Source organism: Halteromyces radiatus, assembly GCF_025201355.1.
Source record: "Halteromyces radiatus strain CBS 162.75 chromosome Unknown BX664scaffold_6, whole genome shotgun sequence".
In the NCBI taxonomy this organism is placed as follows: Eukaryota; Fungi; Mucoromycota; class Mucoromycetes; order Mucorales; family Cunninghamellaceae; genus Halteromyces; species Halteromyces radiatus.
Window position 1 is genome coordinate 110,777 of NW_026251692.1, and position 21,185 is coordinate 131,961.

General features: G+C 37.2%; 4 protein-coding genes across 4 annotated transcripts; 1 reads left to right on the forward strand and 3 right to left on the reverse strand.

Moving 5' to 3' along the window:
• Positions 1-810: 810 nt before the first annotated feature.
• BX664DRAFT_337068 (PAZ domain-containing protein) lies at positions 811-3,193 on the reverse strand. The gene is made up of 5 exons (XM_051546157.1): positions 2,843-3,193; positions 2,584-2,716; positions 2,341-2,493; positions 1,475-2,257; positions 811-1,302 (listed from the first exon to the last, which is right to left on the reverse strand). Exons 1-5 carry the CDS (start codon positions 3,161-3,163, stop codon positions 1,286-1,288), a joined length of 1,407 nt encoding a protein of 468 aa, XP_051397886.1. The 5' UTR covers positions 3,164-3,193; the 3' UTR covers positions 811-1,285.
• A 6,217-nt stretch (positions 3,194-9,410) lies between these two features.
• BX664DRAFT_316028 (uncharacterized protein) lies at positions 9,411-9,928 on the forward strand (the record flags this gene model as incomplete). Its single annotated transcript, XM_051542708.1, has 3 exons — positions 9,411-9,510; positions 9,563-9,667; positions 9,723-9,928. The coding sequence occupies 3 exons, from the start codon at positions 9,411-9,413 to the stop codon at positions 9,926-9,928; spliced, it is 411 nt and encodes a 136-aa protein (XP_051397887.1).
• A 1,314-nt stretch (positions 9,929-11,242) lies between these two features.
• BX664DRAFT_360344 (armadillo-type protein) lies at positions 11,243-19,828 on the reverse strand. The gene is made up of 10 exons (XM_051548152.1): positions 19,662-19,828; positions 19,388-19,586; positions 18,710-19,296; positions 17,336-18,622; positions 17,132-17,265; positions 16,853-17,030; positions 15,871-16,787; positions 12,926-15,791; positions 11,888-12,833; positions 11,243-11,765 (listed from the first exon to the last, which is right to left on the reverse strand). The coding sequence occupies exons 1-10, from the start codon at positions 19,816-19,818 to the stop codon at positions 11,387-11,389; spliced, it is 7,650 nt and encodes a 2,549-aa protein (XP_051397888.1). The 5' UTR covers positions 19,819-19,828; the 3' UTR covers positions 11,243-11,386.
• Positions 19,829-20,141: 313 nt separating this feature from the next.
• Positions 20,142-20,978, reverse strand: BX664DRAFT_366190 (uncharacterized protein; the record flags this gene model as incomplete). Its single annotated transcript, XM_051548512.1, has 3 exons — positions 20,142-20,262; positions 20,338-20,873; positions 20,940-20,978. The coding sequence occupies 3 exons, from the start codon at positions 20,976-20,978 to the stop codon at positions 20,142-20,144; spliced, it is 696 nt and encodes a 231-aa protein (XP_051397889.1).
• Positions 20,979-21,185: the final 207 nt, after the last annotated feature.

The window sequence follows — 21,185 nt, forward strand, 5'->3', positions numbered from 1 at the left end:
TTATCTTGCCATAATATTGCGGCTTCATAACATAAAGTTCTCGATATCGCAGAGTTGAACAAGATTGGGTACCTTGGCGTTGCTTTCTGACTTTCTTTTTTTCTAAGAATGTAAACTTGCTTTTCCCATAGATGTCGCTAGGAGGTTGTCAGATTTTTACTAGGTAGAATGATTCTTTTTATATCGTTTTTGATTTGAATCTATTTATATTGTAAAGACTATTTTTCAAGTTTCGAAACGGAGCATCTGAACTAAAAAGAATAAAAGAGCAGCTTGATCCTTTTCTACTTTTGTAATTCTATATAAGAAGCGGTTTTTATATCGACACAGATGCCATTGAGTGCCTTATTTTAGGAGCCATACAAATGTCGGGTAGCTTGAAGATAAAAGATAATAATAATAGAATAAAAAAATAAAAAGAAAGTAGAATTGAAAAAAAAAGAAAATAAAGAAAAAGGGAAAAAAAGAAAGGAGAAAACCGACAGGGCGACAGGGTGATTAAAAAAAAAAAAAAAGAAACCAACATCCTGCTTTCTTCAGGTCCGATGACTTATTCCAGAAATACTGTATTTTACAGTGTTTCCAGAGTTAGATGGCGCATGGGGGGAGAAAAAATGGCGTCCTATTTGATTTTTGGATGGCGGAGTTTTTGATACTAACCTGGCGTATATTTTGAAAATCTACTTGTCGCATGAATACGTCCAATCTACCATGGCGTTCTAAGGTACTCTTACATTTTTTTTTTTTGAATGATAATAAAAATACAACACAATATTAAAAGACACCAAGTATATTTGAATAAAAGGTATGCTTTATTAAAACAATAAAAAAATAAAAAATAAAAAAAGAGTATCACATAGGACGTTTGTTCAAGCAATCATCAAAGCGATTGATAGAATGTGTGATGAATCCAGTAAGATCACTACGAGTAACTAAACTACAAGCTTCACCTATCCTGTCTGATAAAGTTTCATCATCCATAAGATTGGACCGCTTCAGTTTGCTCTTTGCCACAGACCAGAATTGTTCAATTGGGTTGAGCTCCGGGGAATATGGTGGAAGATAAATGCATCTGTACTGTCGTTCGGTAATCGTTGCTTCAATGTCCTTAGATTGTTGTATTGGCGCATTGTCCATCACAAGATAATACCCTTTAAATCCGGGATACTGATCCATATTATCCATCGTGTCATTCAAAAAGCGAATATAATATCCTGTTCTTGTACCTACTGATTTCTTTTTTCCATTGTCCTTACCTACCTTCCTTTTTTTTTTGACAGAGGCTTCAATGGCTTTCTAAGTCTAATGTTGATAACTTGAGGATTAGCATGAGTAATTTATAGTTCAAGATTGATGACATTCTATATTTTTAATCATAAAATAAATAATAATAGGTGAAAGATTAGTATAAACCATGTTTTCTTCTTTTCTTGAAATAAATAAATAAATAAAAAAAGAAACCACCTTACCAAACCTTTATCAATGAACATTTGACCTAGTTCACGAATAAAAAATCGTACCGAACCATCATTGATACTGCTTGCAAAATTGACAACAGACCAAGATTCCAAGGTGGCACCGTTTGCGACTTTCTTACCACGGAGACTCCAAGTACCACCGACAGGAGTAAAACTAGCTGAAGCATGATAAGAGATCTTTGGAGCCGGAAGAACACGAGCATTGACCATGGTCATATCAGGCTTGACGCTGACACCAAATTGTTGATTATACGGATCGTCCTTGTAGTCGAGTACGTTGAAACCTTGATTGATCAAGTTGGCACGCACATTGGGTGTATTCCAAGTAAACTTGATCATTTCACCTTTTTGATAGTCACTCGGTGTCTCTACAGGGCATTGACCAGAAACTACTTCACAAACTTCCATAGGCAAAAAGGTATTCTTCTTGACAACAATACAGGGTAAGAAAGGGAAGGCCAAATGTCTGTTGTAAGTGTTTTGAAAGTGTTGAGCAACGGTCACTTCATTTCCAGTATCATCCTTGAATACAGTGTTTTCAGCAGAGGTAGGAGTGAGCTTGTTAATCTTGTACTTCAATCGTTTTTCAGCACCACGATGGACAACAACGATCTTGAGATTCTTGAGTATTTTTTCAACTTTGATACGTTCACGGTCAGGAATACCACGACGAAGATCATCAAGACTGCGGCGGTCAAGTAGCTTGGGTAACATTTCGTGAAGAGGACCAGATTCATAGAAAGCAGTAGCACTGACATCAACATTGACCATCATTTTACCTATAAACAATGAATAATGAAATATTAACAAAAAAATATTAAGGATTATGTGTTTTATATGTTTTATATGTTTTATATATTACCTTTAGTTGGACGAGCAGATTGATGAAAGCCTTGCCATACTTCAGCACCATTGGGTAAAGGACATTTGTCTTGGGGAGTGAAAAAGGATCGACCCACAGTGGAATATTGCATGCTTGGAACGTGACGAAATAGTACATCAAGAACCATAATGGCTGTAGCACAATTTTAGAAAAAAAAAAAAAAAAAAAAGAGTTAATGATAAAAAAGGGATACAATGATATTATTCTTTTTTCTTTTTTTACCAGTTAAACAATTGTTGATAATACCAGACTTTCCATCCAAAAGTAATTGTAATTCACTCATGTTGATTACACATACAGGCTTGATTTTTGACTTGAAAACACCTCCAGAACGATTTCCATGTTGAAGGTTGACCTATAACAAGAATAAAAATGATGAATATAAATGAACCAATAAAAAAAAAGTGATCAAAAAAATATAATAATGTTGGGGATGAAATAATAAGCATATGATAAAATACACGTCATTTTTTTTATTTACTTCAAAAGAAATACCAAGATTATCATTACCACACTCGAGAGGTTTTGGAGAAAAGAGATTTGCACGACCTTCAAAGACCGGTTTGATCTTGTTGAGAAAAGCTCGACCTTTGAGACTATCTTCAAAACATTGCCACAAGTTTCTTCGAACAGGTAGAGATGTACCCTCCGGTAGGAATTGAATATTCAAGTGTTGTACATCTTTGATTGGAATACTAGTCATTCCAAAGAAATTGCTTCGTACACGTACTTGTTTACCAACTGTGCCAGTATTGGGACGCATAATAAGTTCAGTCAAATCTCTGTTGGATGCTTGAGCCATGATGTTCGCTTAATAACGTGTAAAAAAAAAAAAAAAAAAAAAAAAAAAAAAAAAGTGAAGAAAAAAGATAGAGAAAGAAAGAAAAAATTCAAATTTTATATGCTACCTGGTCGGAGCCAGTTTAAAAAAATCCTGCAAATCAAATTAACCAATCGTAAGAAATCACATAGGTTTAAGTTGCTTTTTTTGAATTGATTTTTATTGATTAACATCATAATGATGATGATGATAATGATATTAGAATAAGCACCTTCAAGTGAATGTTTTTATCACTTATTTCCTATTCCTTGTATTCATTAAACTTTGAATAACTATAGTAAAGAAAGATTACGAACGAATATGAGCCGTAGCTGAATATCCAAAAAAGGAAATCCTCAATCCATGGCTCAGCGTTATGTAAATTATTTTCTCATACTTTCTTTTTCCTTTCCTATCGCTACTACTATAGACATCTTTTCTATTTTGCATAGAAAGTAAGGCAGATGACACTAAAAAAGAAAGAAAAAGACATTATATATTCATTTTATATTATTTGCTATAGGTATATGACTCATGATTTTCTACAAATAACTCCGACTGCAACGCGCATATTGACAAGCAAGTGAAATCCTTAATTGCTTCTCTTTCTTTCGCTTTTTTCTTTTGCTTTTTGAACTCTTTCACCAAAGGATGCTTATACTCCATGGAACAATTGATTGAAAAAAGAACGCATTACGATGGTATGACTGTACACGAAATCATTATGTATAAGAAACTATTTAAACAACAACAACAACGTAACGGTAAGCGTGATCACAATTGAAACAACAATGTTGTCTTTTTTTTTTTTTTTTTTTTTTTTTTACTGAGTTACTATTTTTTTTTTTTTTTTGCCTTTTACAAATATAGCACAGCAACCCCATCAAGGTGATGAAGAAGATGATGACAATAGTGATGTTGACGGTGATGACAATAGTGATATTGACAGTGAAGATCATGAAGGTAAGAAATATTAGAAATAAAAGCAAAATATTATTGTGAGGCTACTGGCTTAACTTTTTTTTTTTTTTTTTTTTACTTCAACAGGTGATGATGGTGACCATGATGGCGACAACTATGCTGCTGCTTCTTCCTCTACTGCAACACGTTCAACAGTTTCAAAACAGTTATCAGGGAACAAGCGTAAAAGACAACAAACTCGGCAAGAAAAATCAAAGAAAAAACAAGCGTCCATTGTTCGGAAGCAATCATCATCCAAGCACTCTCTGACACCCTGCCCGGTATGCCTAGAAAAACGTCGATTTGACACCGCCTACTCTCACTCAAGATCTACAAGCAAATTATGCCCGTTCCGACAGCCAAGCAGAAAAGAACGACTACGGCAGCAAGTGGGACAAACAATGACCGTATGTAGAAAGATTGGACTGAACTCACTATTATCTATTGACAATCCTGATCACAAACAATTACTCATTGATCGACTGAACGATGTGGCTACATATGCTCGCGATGTTATTGTGAAATTACACCTTTTTATAACTTACTTTGTATACCACAAGCTCAATGATGGAGAAATCATCAACAAACAAATCTTCACCAAAAGCTTTTTTTATTCGGTATTTCAAATCGTTACTGGCGGCACCATCACCACGAACAACACCATCGATCATCATTTGGCAGAAGAAATCCGACGACAATACAATAGCATGAACCCCACTGAAGCGCAGGTGCAACGATTCAAAGTCAAAAAGATCCATGGCGGCAATGGATATTCCGAAGTCATCTCATCACTATTGGACCAGTATGTTTCGGCCTTTGTGAATAGAATCGAAAGTGACATGACACAGTGGATGGCGAATCAATATTCCTTACATGTTCGTCATCAATTACAACAACATCAACGTCAGCCACCATCTCAACCACCTCAACATCAAGAACAAGAATCTCAAGATCAAGTAAGTGACGATAAATAGATAGGTTATAAGACTAAAAATGAAAACTTACATGGAATATGTGATTATTATTTTTTTCAATTTCCTAGACTCTGAGCAAAGTGGATGCAGACAAACTTGGGCTATATATTCTTGAAACTGTCATGCACAATCCTGATTTCCCGCCACGATTACCAAAAATACCTTCTGATGGTGAAAACGATGTCCTCAAAGAATGCGTCGCTACAGTTTTGGATGAAGCCCGTGTTGATCTATTAGTGATATATAATCTGGCCAACTTGGAAGCGCATATGGATACAAGTCGCCGCCTGCTGGAACGCTCTTATCGTAGTCTCCAAGAACGAATTGTAAACCGCCAAAATGGGATGCGAATTCTTATGCGAAATGGGCTAGATCAGTTACAAGAATTACAGGAAACCTTAGACACCTCAAACAATTTACAACTTCTACCTGGAGTCATACGTCTTTCAGAGGTTTTACTAGAAAATCTCATTGGTCATCAACGTTCTGTGCGTCTTATAATGCAAGTGGCAACAAATCTAGGATTACAGGAACTTGTCTCTGGTGATATCAATCAATCTTTTGGTGATCATGTTATACGGCGTTTACAGGACTCCCTTCCTGTGCAACAACAGGCAGTCAATGATAATGATTTAGTTGGAAACAATGATTTGGACACTTTGAATATTGTAGGAAGCCTGGAAGCCATGGCATTGCAAATACAAGGGTTCAATGACCGGTTGATGGAACAGCAACGTATGTACGATATGATTGATCGCCAATATACAACCGCTATGGGAAGATATTACGCCAACAACGATCTGGGAAATAGACAAGTGCTTCATGACATTCATCACTATTGCGAACAGAGCAACACAGTCATTATTCAAGAAAATGATCTACCATCGTTGACACCAGCATACATTGCAGGCCATTGTCACTTATTTAGCAAGTACGGATTCAACATTGCAAAGTATATGAATTCATTCAACGAGGATCAAATACGCGTTGCCGGTCTGGTAATGCAAAGTGCTCCACGGTCATGGTGTTACAGCGTCATTCGGGAATTAGAAGAATTCAAGCACATGGGACGACGGCGACGGTCATCTTTGGCGCGATTTTTAGATAAAGCTATCAATAACGACGAACGATTGGATAACTCTAGACTCAATTATCTGTCTCAAGAATCATTGGAAAACCTGGAAACGATCATCACGGATACTAAACATCAAATCAACAATTCCAAAATTTACTTGAATGACCCTGATAACAACGATCAACTTTTTGACGATTGTTTCAAACCTGAGCTACACCATGTCGTAAAACAGCAACGGTTATTTAATCTTGTGCCAAAACCTTCAGTCATGAAAAAATATATCAAGATCTCCAACCAGGTTAGGCTGTCGCTTTTACGTACCCCAGGTCTAGATGTGTACAGAAATGGCGAACAAACTCTTTCTGGTGTTTTGAATCTTTCGAAAATAAAGAAACATAATGATATGGTCTTCGCAGGATTTATTTGGACGGATGGGTTTGCGGTCTCAATTCCATATGACAGACCAATGTCTTTGCAACAATTGCCTCGATTGGTACCAGCTGATTTTGAAGAATGGGAATTGAAGTACTTTACGATATGGGGTGCCGATCCTGGAGTTACAAGCATCTACGTTGCTAGTGATGGTAGTAGTGATGCAGTTTATAATCAAGCAATGAACAATGAGGGTAGGTGGCATTAAATTTTAAACACGTACATCTTTATTTACCTTTTTTTTTTTTTTTTTTTTTTTTTTTTTTTTTTTTTACAGGTGCCCATGATGCTTCTCCTACCACGACCACCGATCAGCATGACTCTACTGATGTTAGTCACGCCATCACGGATATCGATACTTCTACCACCACCATCCATCAACATGACTGTACCGATGCTTCTCACATTACCGCCACTTCCCGACATGGCCCTACTGATACTTCCACTAACGCCGCCGCCGTCCATCGACATGACTCTACTGGTGCTCCTCATGCTACCACGGATACTGCTGCTTCATTGTCAAAAATAGTTACCGATTTGTCAAGCCTAGCTTCGAATGTTTCCATACTGGCAAGAAACTCGTGTTCTAGTGGCACTAATTCTCATATTTCTGAACGTATATCATCACTTGCGACAAATGTCTCGTCTCTGGCTTCGGATGCGTCTAATTTAGCAAAGAAGGAAGGTGTAGTCTGTACAGGCAATATAGATCATCAAGGCGATTTGATTGAACCTGGGAATATTGTGATTGTTGGCAGTCTAGCGACATCTGGTAGCATTGAAACGAACGAATCATTGACTGTGAAGGATGCTCTCACTACTGGGGGTAATATCAAGGTTGGAAAGAACATGGTTACTGGCAGTTTAATGGCTTGTGGTACTGTTGAAACGAATGAATCATTGACTGTGAAAGGTGATGTTACGACGATGGAAGACGTCAAGGTGGGAAGAAATATGATCATCGGTGGTAATTTATCCTCAAGTGGCAATATTACTGTTGGACAAAATCTACTACTTCGCGGCTCTGTATTTGCTGCTGGAAACATTGTTGCTGGGGGCGCCGTCAATACCAATAATTCAGCTGAAGTCACTGTAATTGGCTCAATTCAAGATCACCAGGTATCCGCTACTGATGTCAGTCATACTGTTCCTTTTGACACACCTACTGCTGTCAGCCACACTGATTCCTCTGCTATTGTTAATCCTACTCTCTCCACTGTGCCTGTCGGTAAGTGATCTATGACAATGCAAACATTATTTTACTATTATTTTCTAATGCACCTTCTTTTTTTTTTTTTTTTTTTTTTTTTTGATAGGTGAATCTCATCAAGTACGGCAATTTAGCTTGGCTCAATATTATACTGATGCAGGTTACAAGAAATCCACAGCGAGAATCAATTTAACTAAAACATCATCACTACAAGTACTAGAGTCAACCATATCAACGCACCGTACTGTAACCATGCAGGGGATACAAGATTACATCGCCACGACGTTGGACGCCTTGGACCCAATGAAAGAATTTTATGACCAAGATGAAATTCGTGGTTTGAAATTTTCAAATTACAAAGGAAGACAGCGCGTAGATGCAGAGATGGTGAACATACTCGTCGATGGCGGTGAAAAGTACAGACCTTATGGAACAAGACGAAGACGAAAACGGAGAACAAAGCGACGACAACAAAGACAAGGACAACAACAAAGACAGCGAAGAGGAGGAAGAAGAAGAAGAAGTAGAAGACACCCTCACAACGAAGAAAGAAGCACAATAAAGTCGTAAGTTTGTCTGATCGAAAATACACATAAAAATCATACTGATCTTTAATTTTCTCACATAGAAAATGGAAAAAAGCTGAAGCTACTCATCATCCATCCAAGGTCCCGGTAATTGTTTTTGGTTCTTCAAAATTCGGACGCAACGTATTCAAGGGCAAACCCGCAGGAGTAACTGATAAATGCAGAAATCTACTGAAAAAAGCCGATAGCCAAGGAAGACTGATACTTATTGATATTGATGAATATAACACTTCTCAAGTTTGCTCTCGGTGTGGGCATAAGGACATGGAGAGACTAGAGTTGGAATCAACGTCACGTATGTACGCTGTACTAGTGTGCAATCACTGCAGTACAGTGTGGCAGCGTGACGTTAATGCTGCTCGAAATATTCGTAGCCTTTTTGTCAACATGGTTACCTCTGGACAACGACCTGGATATTTAGCAAGACCTTCCTCCTCCGCGTAATAAATACGTGTGACGCTTACAGTGTAAGTCCCAAAAAAAAAAAAAAAAGTATGATGCTTCTATTCGGTTTACTAATCTTTTTTCAATTCTGCTCTTCCTTTGTCCCTCCTTTTCCCAATTTACTTTCCTCTCGTCCGATTTTTTCTTTTTTTTTTTTATGCGCCATCCATTATCTGTTTTGTCCGTCATCCATTCTCTATCCTTACGATATCTTATTTCCTATTTTGGCGACATCTTATTTCTGAAACTGCGTCATCTATCAGTGGAGAAACTGTAGGTAGCTTATTCTTTTTTCTTTACTTTTGTTGTTTATACTATATTGTTTTTACCTCTCTGAATTACTTTTTTTTTTTTTTTGTCACTGTTGAACTGCCAATCTATTTGGTAAATGACTATTCATCTTTTTATTATTTTTATATTATTTTATTAACAATAAAGTTTTGTCTCAATAGGCTGTTTAACTATCTTATATAAAAGTCACAACAGAGGCTTCAAAAAAATTTGCTTTTGCTTTTTTACGCTTTTTTTTTTTTATTCCTTCTACAAAATGACGACCATTAGCCGCGAGCAAGCACTTTGCATATGCTTTTTATACGAATACAATAAAGAAAATGTGGAAAAGGCAGAAAAGGAACTGAAAGACATGGGTGACAGGTTTGATGTTTTGCTATTTGACTGATCCAATGATTCCTGTACTAGTGGTGAAACAACGAATATACGCTACTCCTTTCATGTTCAAGCAATATGTATCTGCCAATACCAAGGAAGGAGATGCTAGTCCCCTTGACAATAAGATCATTTTAGGTAAGAAGTAATGATATAATTTAACAATCTGTTGCCTGATTATGCTTTACTAAAGAGGCTCTGAATCAACAAATAGAAACGAATCAGCAAGTGATACAATTTATAAACCAAGTTTATGTACCTGAAGAAGTCATGGATCACAATGTTTACTCCCTCTCATTTGTGTCTGTACACGACATATTCGCCAACATACTTCGACATTCGTATGGCTTCGAAAACAAGACGCTCAACGGCTTCTCGTCATTCTGTGGGGAAAAATAAGTTAAAATTCTTAGAAAAAAAAGAAGTCAGAAAGTAACGCCAAGGTACCCAATCTTGTTCAACTCTGCGATATCGAGAACTTTATGTTATGAAGCCGCAATATCATGGCAAGATAAACCTATTGACGCGTTCGTGAACTTAGATGCATTGTCGGGTAAGGCAGTTGTGTGATAAGTATAAAAACAAGAGTACTGATTAATTGCTTTATTTCAGCAGAAGCAACTATCAAGAACATAGTGAAATACCGAAGTATCTACCATCAGTATCCAAAAAAGCTGATTGATTATTTGAATACGTCAAAGAAGCAAATCCTTTTCGTGTGTCTTGACTATACCGGCCTTACAATTAATGTGAACGATCTGCAACAATTTCTTTCCAACCATCGAAATATAACTGAAGCCAACTGTCAATACTGGGATGGTGCGTACAACCTTTCAGACTGCCAACTTGTATATCATGCAATAACAGATGATGGCCCTTTGCAAGAATATTTCTCTGTCATTTTCAATGATCATCGGTCAATCAAAGCATTCGAAGTCATACGGAAAAAGGATGACGAACCAGTTGGAATACTATTCAATAAGGACAAATATCGACAGGGTGAAGTACTATAAATGAACTATTGGTTGATATTCCTGCTTGCGATTACTACAAGATGGTTTCCACTGATAAAATCAGTCATCCCATCAAGAAAACTTGCCGTTTCTATGCTGTTCATGTTTGTTAGTTAGATGTTGAATGAATTTAGTTGTTTATCTTTTTTATGAAGATCAATATCGCAAAAATGATAATAAAGAACTACTATTTTTTTTTTATTGATGATGATTGATGATCTTTATGATGATGATAATCCGAGGTATGGCTACGTAATAACCATAAAGATTTTGTATTTTGTCTAATCAAGATGTCAGAGCCATCAAACTTTCATGATGATGTAAATTTTGAAAGAGCACCATAAGATCATCATAACACTATTTGATCTGTTCGCTTTTTGAAGATCAAGCTTCAAAAAGACAAAAAAAAAAGAATATTGTGATGAATAAATAACGGTATCAAATAATTCATGGTTTCTCCGATGATCATTGGATAAATCATGGATATGGCATGATTGTGTATGAATGGACTGAGTCTGTAAACAAAGTTAGCTCGTTACGGACACATCGCCGTTACCCCTCTCTAAACATTGATGAATCATGCTCCGTGCGCTAAATTTATACATTTTTCTTTTTTAAAGGATATTACTGCGGAGTGCAATTGTACCCATCATTCACTGTCCTGACGAATGTAACAATAATAAATATTTCTCAACCACCTATTCAAAATAATAATGATTTCTCCACTTAAAAAGACAAAAACAAGTATGTTTTTTTTTTATTGTATATGTATATAAAATGTCCAAAAAAAGAAGATAAAACTACAAGAGAGTATAAAATGATAATAATAAAAGAAAGATATTTTTTAAAGAGAAGATAAAGAAGTGGCCAAAAGAGATGCGGAAGTTTGAAGAGAGGTATCATCACTTTGTTCACCATCTTGAATGACAGCTTGAATGCCCTTTTTGGAGACATCATTCATCTTACCACCAACTTGAGTCACCACATCATTCAAAGAGAGCATCAAGGATTGTTTGATTTCGGCAGTGGTACTTGTTCGAATACCAGATACCAATTCAGTCACCAAAGGATCCACACGTACTTGAAGAGGAATCAAGACTCGTAAAGCTTCAGCAGCATGAACTCGGATATCTTCTTCGGGTTCTTGTAGAGATTTGATAAAAGTACGTTGTAATTGAGGTAAGAAAGGTTTGACATGCATAGGCACCTTGGTCAATAATAAACTAATAATATATAAAGAAATGTAAATGACCATTTCTTACTTCAACATATCCTTCTATAAACTCTCTTTTTCTTTCACTTCCCTTTTTTTTTTTTTTTTTTTTTTTTTTTTTTTTTTGCTTACCTCAAAGTTTGAAGAATAGCCGATTTGACTTGAGCAGGATAACGATCACCAACAATACGAATCAAAGGACCAGTCATTTGAGTGACAAATGGTTTAAGAGCATCGGATGTAGTACGTTCAGTCAAATCACCTAGAGCCAAAGCAGATTGTTCACGTACATCAGTAGCACCATACATCAAACCTTGTAAAAAGATGGGAAGAATAGCACCCAAACCTTTAGGAATCAAACAGAAACCACGGACATCCGTACCAGGAGCAGACATGATATCAATAGCGCGACGTGTGGATGCCACATAACCTTCGTAGCGTTCCTTATTTGTGCCAACGGATTTCACCACAGCTGACAAAGCCTTCCAAGCAGATTCCACCACTGTCATGGTATGATCATTCAACAATAACACCAATGCAGAAATCCAATCAGCCACATAATTTTCATCTGCTTCCAGTTGTTCAAGTGCTTGGTCATTTTCGGTAAAGAAGGTAGCCACCACATCGCAAGAGACTGCTCGTCGTGCGGGATCATCGCTACGTACTTGTTCATGTAATGTTGTCATCAAAGCTTCCACACCTTCTTCATCATCCACAGATAACATTAATGCTTCAATAGCTTGGCATAGTTGCGTTTGTGTTTCTTCATCTTCTTGTTCCGTAAGGACACGAGAGCTGATCAATGCATCCAGAATCACACTCAATCGTCGGTTCAAAGTAGGTCCAGCCACAGTCACTAATGATGCCAAAGCGCCGGCATTGAATGCATTGATGGGTACTGTAATTAAAGTAGGGATCAATACAGGGAACACCACATTTGCACGTACCGCCATGATTTCTTTGAGAGCAGACAATGCATAAGTTGATGCTTCATTCTTGGCTTGCAATTGATTCAATAAGAAGGGTAAAATATCATCAATGGCTCTAGCACCCAAGTTTTGATGTAATGTATCGAATGCTATTCAAAAAAAAAAAAAATGAGTACATTTTTTTTTAAAAAAAGTAAGTTTCTTTTCTTTTTTTTTTTTTTTTTTTTTTTTTGTAACTTACCTTGAGCAGCAGCTTCACGAACTTCAGTAGAGGGATCACATAATGCTTGTCGAATAGCAGGGACGATTTGATCAGCAAAGTCGAGGATTTGTACACGTTCTGCCGAAGCCATGATTTCACTATAGGCCACAGTAACACCTTGACGAATAGATGCATCTTGAGATTGCATACCGTCTTGTAAAATAGGTAACATATCTGCCATCACACGTTCACCCAATTTGGTTACCAAATCACATAAAGTACGAGCAGCAACAGCACGTTGTTCATAACTAGCCGCAGATACCATATCATCATCTTGTTGATTTTTATCATCATCATGACGGAAGCCAGCCGCAAGCAATTGAATGATCATGGACATCATCGTAGGTAGAATATCACGTAATGTACGAGGAGTGTTGGATACCAGAGCCTTCCATACTTGCAAAGCAGCTTGTCGTACCATACCAGAAGAATCACGACGAACAATGTACAAGGCAGATAAGATGCGATCTGCACGATCCTTTCCAAGAACGTCACGCAATTGTTTTCTACCACCATGAGCCCCTTCCCGATTAGCTTCATCATCTTCATCCGCATCTTCATCATCCAATTCTTGCATGTTGCCAAGGGCTTGATTGGTTTTGTTGGGATTGGTAGTACCAGTGATACGGAACAAGAGATCACCAACCAATTGAACAGAACTTTGTCGAATACGCCAATTGCCATCGAATAAACCTTTTTCAAGTTCAGGTAACAAGAGATCCACCGCTTTGGTAGCATAATTAGTGACAATCATTCGACCAGCACGTAAGGATGCATCACGTACATATTCGGATTCATCTGCCAAACCCATCAAGATAGGAGGAATAATACGACCAATGTAAGGTTGGAAACGAGGACCATAAGTAGCAGGAAGATACACCAACAAGGAGATAAAACCTTCACGGACATAGGAACGAGGATTATTAGCATTGGCAATAATTTCAGGAAGTAGACCATCCAATCGTTCGAGACCTAAACCAGCTAGTACTTCAGCAAGACCTTGAGCTGCACCTTGACGATCCACACCACCAGCATCAGCCTTGAGTGTATCCAATAATTCAATCACAAGACCAGGGAAGTTTTCTTCACCCAATTTTTCCACCAGGCCACCCAATGCTTTCGCAGCAGTACCACGAGCTTCTGGTACAGGGTCCAAGAGTACTTGTTTCACTTGAGGTAATAATACAGGAAGATAAGGGATCAAATCCTTTTGATCAGTGAGAGATGCCATATTGCCGACGATTTGTGCAGACTTGGTCTTGATTTCCGTACCACGTTCACGTAATCCACGTTCCAAAATAGGCATGACAATAGCCAAGGAGGGCGAATCAATATAATGGACAAATGAGGTTTGTAAGAGTTTCTTGAGAGCAATCATTGTCTTTTGGTTGGGATCACTCAATGCTTGTAAAAGTTCGGGCACCAATTGTTGGATTTCAGGATTGCTGATGACTTCACCAAACATTTGAAGAGATCGATTAGCGGCATTTTGAACTTGTGCATGTGTATCGGCCAAGACTTCAGTAATACGGGGAATGATATTGGGTAAGGATACAGATAATTGTTTCGGAGCACAGTAAGCCATTGAACCAAGAAGTTCAACAGATGCTTTCTTGGTACGCCATTGACGTTCATCCAAACCTTCGAGAATAGACGGAAGAATCAACTTGACACAGTGACCACTGATCTTGCTCATAATCACACGACCAGCATCTGCACTTGCTTCACGCACATCCATATTAGTATCACTAAAGCATACTAGCAACAGGGGAATGATTTGTACAATGTAAGGTTCAAAGAGACGACCCAAAGTAGCAGATAAAGTTTCGAATGCAAAGAGAGCACCTTGACGATATTGATAATTACGTTTATTGTCGACGGCATCCTTGAGTGTTTGCATGATAGCGCATTCTTTCAAAGCAGTAATACCACGACCCTTAACCACACCAGCTAGACCATAAGCAGCACCACGACGATGAGCGTATTTTTCACCTGTAAACAATTTCTTCATCAATCCATCTACAATACTAGGTACATCTTCCTTGATCATCTTGATAAGAGGAGGCAAACAATCAGCCACAGCACTTTGAACTACTTCAGAGGGAGTATCCAGAGTTTCAATCAAGTTATCTACGGCCACACGAATCTTGGGATCACCTACAGGTAAAAAGCCAGCAGCACCACCATAAAGAATAACCACTGATTGACGAATATGATCTTGAGTTTCATCAGCTGCCACCATAACACCCTTTTTGTCATTAGCCAAGTAAGATTCAAAGCAGTCTAATAATTCACGTTGAATGGTTTGTTCCTTGCCATGTGTGTTGACCACTGCCAACCCAGCATCTACCATTTGTTTGCGGACCAGTTCATCACGATCACCCAAAGCCAAATCATTGATTAAGAATTGCACCATACCAATAATATCGCCCATTGCTTGTACATAAGGAGCACTCTTTTTCAAAGCAAGTGCAAGTCCACTGCGGGCTTCCCAAGGATCTTGTCGATTCAACGTTTCAGGGATCACCATACCAAACTTATCATATTCAGGTTCTAAAGAAGCAGCCTTGACCTTGTAAAGTGAATAGATAGCAGTAAGAGTATTAGCCACAGTTTCAGGATAGAGTTCCATGGCTTCTGCAAGAGCACCACTAGCAGCTGATCGCACAAAAGTACTATTGGAGGTCACATAGTTTAATAATTGATCACTATAAGTTTCTTCTTCCACATCCATGCCATTTTCTTCCCACAATGTTTTAGCCAAATGAGCATTGGTTTCATTTTCTTCATCATGACACGCTAACCATAATTCAGCAGAATAATCAATATCGGTCAAATCGAGAATCTATATCCAAAAAAAAAAATAAAAAAAAAATTAATGAACTTTTTTTTTTCTTCTTCAAATAACTTTTTTATAATATTACCTCTAAACCTTGAAGAGCAGCATGTCTAACCATGGATTCATCAGATAAAAGACCTTGGAAGAGAGCGTTGAATTCATCAAGAGTAACCAAGGTACCATCCATTGCAGTACATAATTCTATCAAGGCAGCTTTAGCAATCTTACTATGACTAGGGTATTCTCGAATACTGTAGACAAGACATTCAATCATTTCTTGACGAGGCATTAATTTGGCTTGGGAACCCAAAGAAGCATGGAAACTAAGTACATCCAAGGCCATAGTGACTTGTTCGATTGCTTGTTCGCGTCCTTCTTCTGCTGACTTGTTGCAGGCTACACCACCTTGTTTGATCACTTCATATAGGACAGGGAAACAAAGTAAGAATGCATTGACAGAAAGTGGGCGAGATTCGGTCAAGAAACGGAGTTTATATAGTACACGGTTCACCAGTTCCAATAAAGGTTCATCCAACCATCGTTTAGGCAAACCTTCTACTTGATTACATCGTAATGTTGCCAAACAAATTGCATCTGCCAGAGATCCATTGATATCTTGTTGTTGAGTTCTACCTAGAGCAAGATAAGTATCGACGAGTTTATCTTGTACAAGTAAACCAGCATTGGCCTTAGCAACCGTCAATAAAGCACCCATGGATTTCAATACGGTATCGTTACTACCTTCACTGCTAGCAGATGATGTCAAAGCACCGAGAATATCCAAACCCAAATTGATTTGTTCGTATACTTGTTGTACCTTGTCACGGATATCGCTTTCCTTTTTCAATTGAGCATCGACTGCTGCTTGTTCTTCTTTTGTCAATTTGCGTTGAGCTTGATTCTTATTCTTGGCTGCCAATTCCGCTCGAAGTTCATCTTCCCATTCTTGATCTTTGGTTTTACGTCCACGGCTTTCAGTCTTTTCGTTCTTCTTTTTCAATACTAATGGATGAAGGTAAATATATTTAGAAGGAAGAATTTTTATTATTTTTTTTCCAGACACTTACCATCCACATAAAGAACATCCTTGGGAGTTTGCCAAACATTGTATTCCAAATCACCAATACCTTTCATCAAAGAAGGATCCAAAAGAGTAGAATGATCAGCAAAGGATGCAAAAGTTGAAGCATCAATAAAGGAGAGAGTGGAAATGGCCGAAAGTGCTGCTTCATAAAATAATTTGGACTACCAAAAAAAAAAAATTACATAATTGAGTGCCTCTTTTTTTTTTTTTTTTTCTTCCTTCGATATTTCATTGTATATATATATATTGTCAAGAGTAATACCTCTTTGCCACTGTTAGAAAGTGTAGAGCGAATAAGATCTTTCAATTGTCGGGCGTGTGTTTTCACTAATTCTCCAGGATTCAATCCAGCACGTTGCACCAAAGTAATCCAATTGTACTTATCGGTAGGAGACGCTATATGGATATATCAAAATTTATGAGTATGTCCAACACCATTTTCATATTCAACAACACAAACACTTACCAATGAAAGAATGATGAGCCAAAATGATCAAATCAGTCAAAATAGAGGATTTGATACCCTTCAAAACATCATCATCATTTTTGGAAAAACAAGTGATAGCCAAAAGTACAGAAGCCAAACGGTAATGACTAACCAAAGGATCCATAGTAGTAGGTGTACTGGCAGCAGCCATTACAGGAACAGAACCCTTAGTTTCGTTTTCCAAATGTGTCAACCATAAAGTTAAAGCTTGAATCATAAAGTGCGACCATTTTTCAGGTTGAAATTGACTTGCTTCGGCCATACCTTGGAATGTTTGTTTACGTACAGTATGGATGGGATGACTTGTTAATATCCAGATCAAAGCTTGAGCAATCAAGATACCAGGACATTCCTTGTTGTTCCCAGAAGAGAGTACTTTTTGATCCAATTGAGTAAATACACTGATCAGAGCATGAGCAAACCAAAGACCTTCATCCAATGATAATGCCTTCATATATACACGATCCATCCATAAAAAGCTCTTTCCATCCTTGATCAAAGAATCTGGGTACTTTCGTTGTTTAATCAAATCATTGACAGCGCCAGGTACATTTGTCCATGTTGATTGTACACGACCAGATAATAAGGCCACCAAAACATACCCTTCCAAAGGTCCATCTTTCCATACAAGCGGCTTTTCTTGAATTTTGTTTGTAGTAGTGAAGAGTGGAGACAAGTATTTGACAATTTGATCGGCCAGAGTGATACTAGGTTGTTGATGTTCCCAATACGTAAGACCTACCACAGAAGCCCATTGTGATCGAATAGTAGCTTTGGGTGATACCAGACCTTCAGTCATCACCTTGATAATAGTTTCCATCAAACTCTTGTTTTCTTGACAATAAGCATCATTGTAAAGCACCACAGCAATATGTTTGCCTGCACCTTGGATAGCGTGAATGGTCGCTGTTTCGTTGGTGTCCTTTTTGTTTCCAGTCAAAGCATTAAAAAAGCCTTCGGTAAGAACAGTGTGACTAAGATTTGCATCATTCGTTTGAGCTAGATCAGCAAGTGCTTGATAAAGAACCACACGATGTTCAGGTGTACTAATTTTGCCTTGTTTCAAAGGAGTGGTCACATGTTGGGTCACCTTGATGAGAAGAGGAATATCTTGAGATTCTTTGGCTAATGCTCGCCATAATGCCATAGCACCTTGTCGTACTGCTGCGGAAGTGGAACGTAAATGATTGGATAATGGTTCTACCCACTTGTTGGCGAAAAGTGATGATGGATCGAATGAGAAGGAAGAAATAATACATGCCAAAGCTAAAAAAAAAAAAAAAGATAAGAGTATATCTTTAGATTTAATAATTCTTTTCTTTTTTTTTTTTTTTTTTTTTTTTGTTATTTTACCTTGAAGTGCGATTTCAGGAGATCGTAACATCATTTTCTCCAAAACAGGTAAGAATTGATCTTGGAAACAGGTTTCAGATACAGCAGCATGGATGAATCCATTGAATGAGATCATAGCAGCGTGACGGACAGGAATACGTGATGAGATAATATTCTTCAAGTAATAATCGATCAATTGATTCTTTCGTTCTTCTTTGGTGATGAATAAAGATTTTCCATCCATATTTTTCAAATGAAGACTAACATCAATAATAATACCAATCAAAACAGCATTGATGAATGATGGAGTACATGTTGATGAATTGGCCAAAGCAGTATCGAATAAGCGAGGAATTTGCGTAGCATGTTCACGAATTGTACGTCGTACTTGAGATAAACTACTACGCCAGATAGAAGAAGGTTTCTTTCTTGACAAATCTTCTTCACCGGCTAAGGAATCGATCAATAGAGCTTGTGCATTTACAACAAATCCTAATAATTGTGCTGATGTTGTCATGTCGTCATTATTGTTTTCTAATACAAATGATACCATTGTATTCACCCAAGTCAATAATACAAATCGATCAGAAGATGAAGTAACACATTCTCTATAATAAACAATGCAGTAATACAATTAAAATTAATATACAATAACAAAATACTTTGATTTCTGTATTTTCTTTTTTTTTTTTTTTTTACCCATTCATAGAGCGCTTGCAAGTTTTTTCAGCTTCACGTGCAAGGACAGGAGCAAAGGTCTTTTGGAATAGAGTAGAGTTCCAGGCATTGAGTTCTTTAAAAACATCTAGAATTGCTTGACGAGACGCGCGGTCTTGATATCGTGTATAAGTCAGTTTCAACAAACCGAGAAGAGAAGGTAGAGCTTCTTGAGGTAAATCTATATTAAAGAAAAAATGAATAAATAAAATAATAAATAAAAACTCGTCAATGATAATATGTTGAATTAACTCACCTTTCCTTCTTAGACGAACTAGTAAAGAATGATGAATAAAGTCGAGTCTGTCGGTCACCTTGGAAGTGGTAATGTTGGTAACAAGTCTATATCGAATGAATTCTGCCCATGATAATTCACCAGAGGCTGTTGTTAATGGTGGTTCTATGTCACTCATACGGTATATATATTTATAATATATATATACTTTTTGAAGAGAAAGAGTAAAAGAAAAAGAAAAAAAAAAAAGAAAAAAAAGAAGCGTTCCGAAAACTTGTACGCCCTTAAGTCAAATAAAAGTGGCTTGTGGCAGTGTTTCTTTTGCCGCAGTCTGCTTATTAGGTTACTGAAAATGAGATCAGCCCCGGTTCCATATAATTCATGCAAACAAAGAAAGGAATAAAAAAAAAAAAAGAATTTATATTTATTTCATCTATTAATAAGAATATTTTTGTACATAAAAGAGTATCTAACTAATTACAAAAAAAAAAAAAAAAGGTTCTAAATAAGGGCACTGATATTATATTTCTTTTTTTTATAATAATCCTTCAGTACACTAATGCCACATACACTTTTGAAGATAGTGACAAAAATGACATAGTCTGGATTCTTGAGATCAACTCTATATAAAAAAGAAAGAAAGAAAGATGAGAAAAATTTCTGTTTTTTTTCTCCTTCTTGTTGTGTTTTAACTTACTTGAGATGAGTAGGTAATGTAGGAGCAATGATAGCAATGATTTCTTGTTTGGTGATAGAGATATTGTTTCGAAGTTCGGTGAGAATGGCGACGGTGGTATTGGCAGGAAGAGAAGCTAAACATTCTGGAATCACACGATTGATAAAACAGGTACTGATACGTTCGGTAGTGACAGGACAAATATAATCCAAAGGAACAAAACGATGACAATGATTGATCAGAGCCAATTCCTTCTCTACTTCTTTTTCTTGATCCTTTTTCTTATTGATAAGATGTTCTATCATGGTATCGATAAAGTTGGTTGGCTTGATATTAATACGGAATCGGTAAAAGATCAATCCACCACTTGCTGTGTCTACTGCTTGGAATCGACGATCTTTCCTTGACGTGTTGTTGTCTTGTTCATCTGGTTTTTCTTCTTCTTCTTCGTCTTCCAAATCCTCTACATCTAAAGATACATCTGGACGTGTCCATGTTGATTCATAAGTTGGATATAAGGCGGCCAAATATCTTTCCAATGCTTGCTGTGCTTGCCCCTAGTAATCACTGAAGAGTAAACAAAAAAAATATATATATTCCAAATGATATTTTCTTCTTCTTACCAATGCTCTTGTTTCCGATTGAATTCCACATGATATCATGACACCGCTAGCAGAATCCGATCTTTTGATTAAGCTAGAATGTTTAGCAAGCCATCGTTGCTTGAATTTGCCTCTTATAATAGGAATCGTAGCATTGTTGTTTTTCTGTTTCTTTTCCACTGGTTTTGTTGTTGTTGTTGTATCATCGTCTTTTTGAACAGATTTCCTTTTCTTTGTTGTAGTTTCGATCGCAGTCGCGTCCATATT

What these genes read in the sequence shown, in the direction of transcription:
- BX664DRAFT_337068 (XM_051546157.1), bottom strand. Translation starts at nt 3,163, where the DNA reads ATGGCTCAAGCATCCAACAGAGATTTGACTGAACTTATTATGCGTCCC. An exon ending in ATCTTGGTATTTCTTTTGAA is followed by an intron (nt 2,717 to 2,842) that starts GTAAATAAAAAA and finishes TTCTTGTTATAG; the next exon opens with GTCAACCTTCAACATGGAAA. An exon ending in TATCAACAATTGTTTAACTG is followed by an intron (nt 2,494 to 2,583) that starts GTAAAAAAAGAA and finishes ATTGTGCTACAG; the next exon opens with CCATTATGGTTCTTGATGTA.
- BX664DRAFT_360344 (XM_051548152.1), bottom strand. Translation starts at nt 19,818, where the DNA reads ATGAGTGACATAGAACCACCATTAACAACAGCCTCTGGTGAATTATCA. An exon ending in GGATGTTCTTTATGTGGATG is followed by an intron (nt 16,788 to 16,852) that starts GTAAGTGTCTGG and finishes TTCATCCATTAG; the next exon opens with TATTGAAAAAGAAGAACGAA. An exon ending in GCTATTCTTCAAACTTTGAG is followed by an intron (nt 11,766 to 11,887) that starts GTAAGCAAAAAA and finishes ATATATTATTAG; the next exon opens with TTTATTATTGACCAAGGTGC.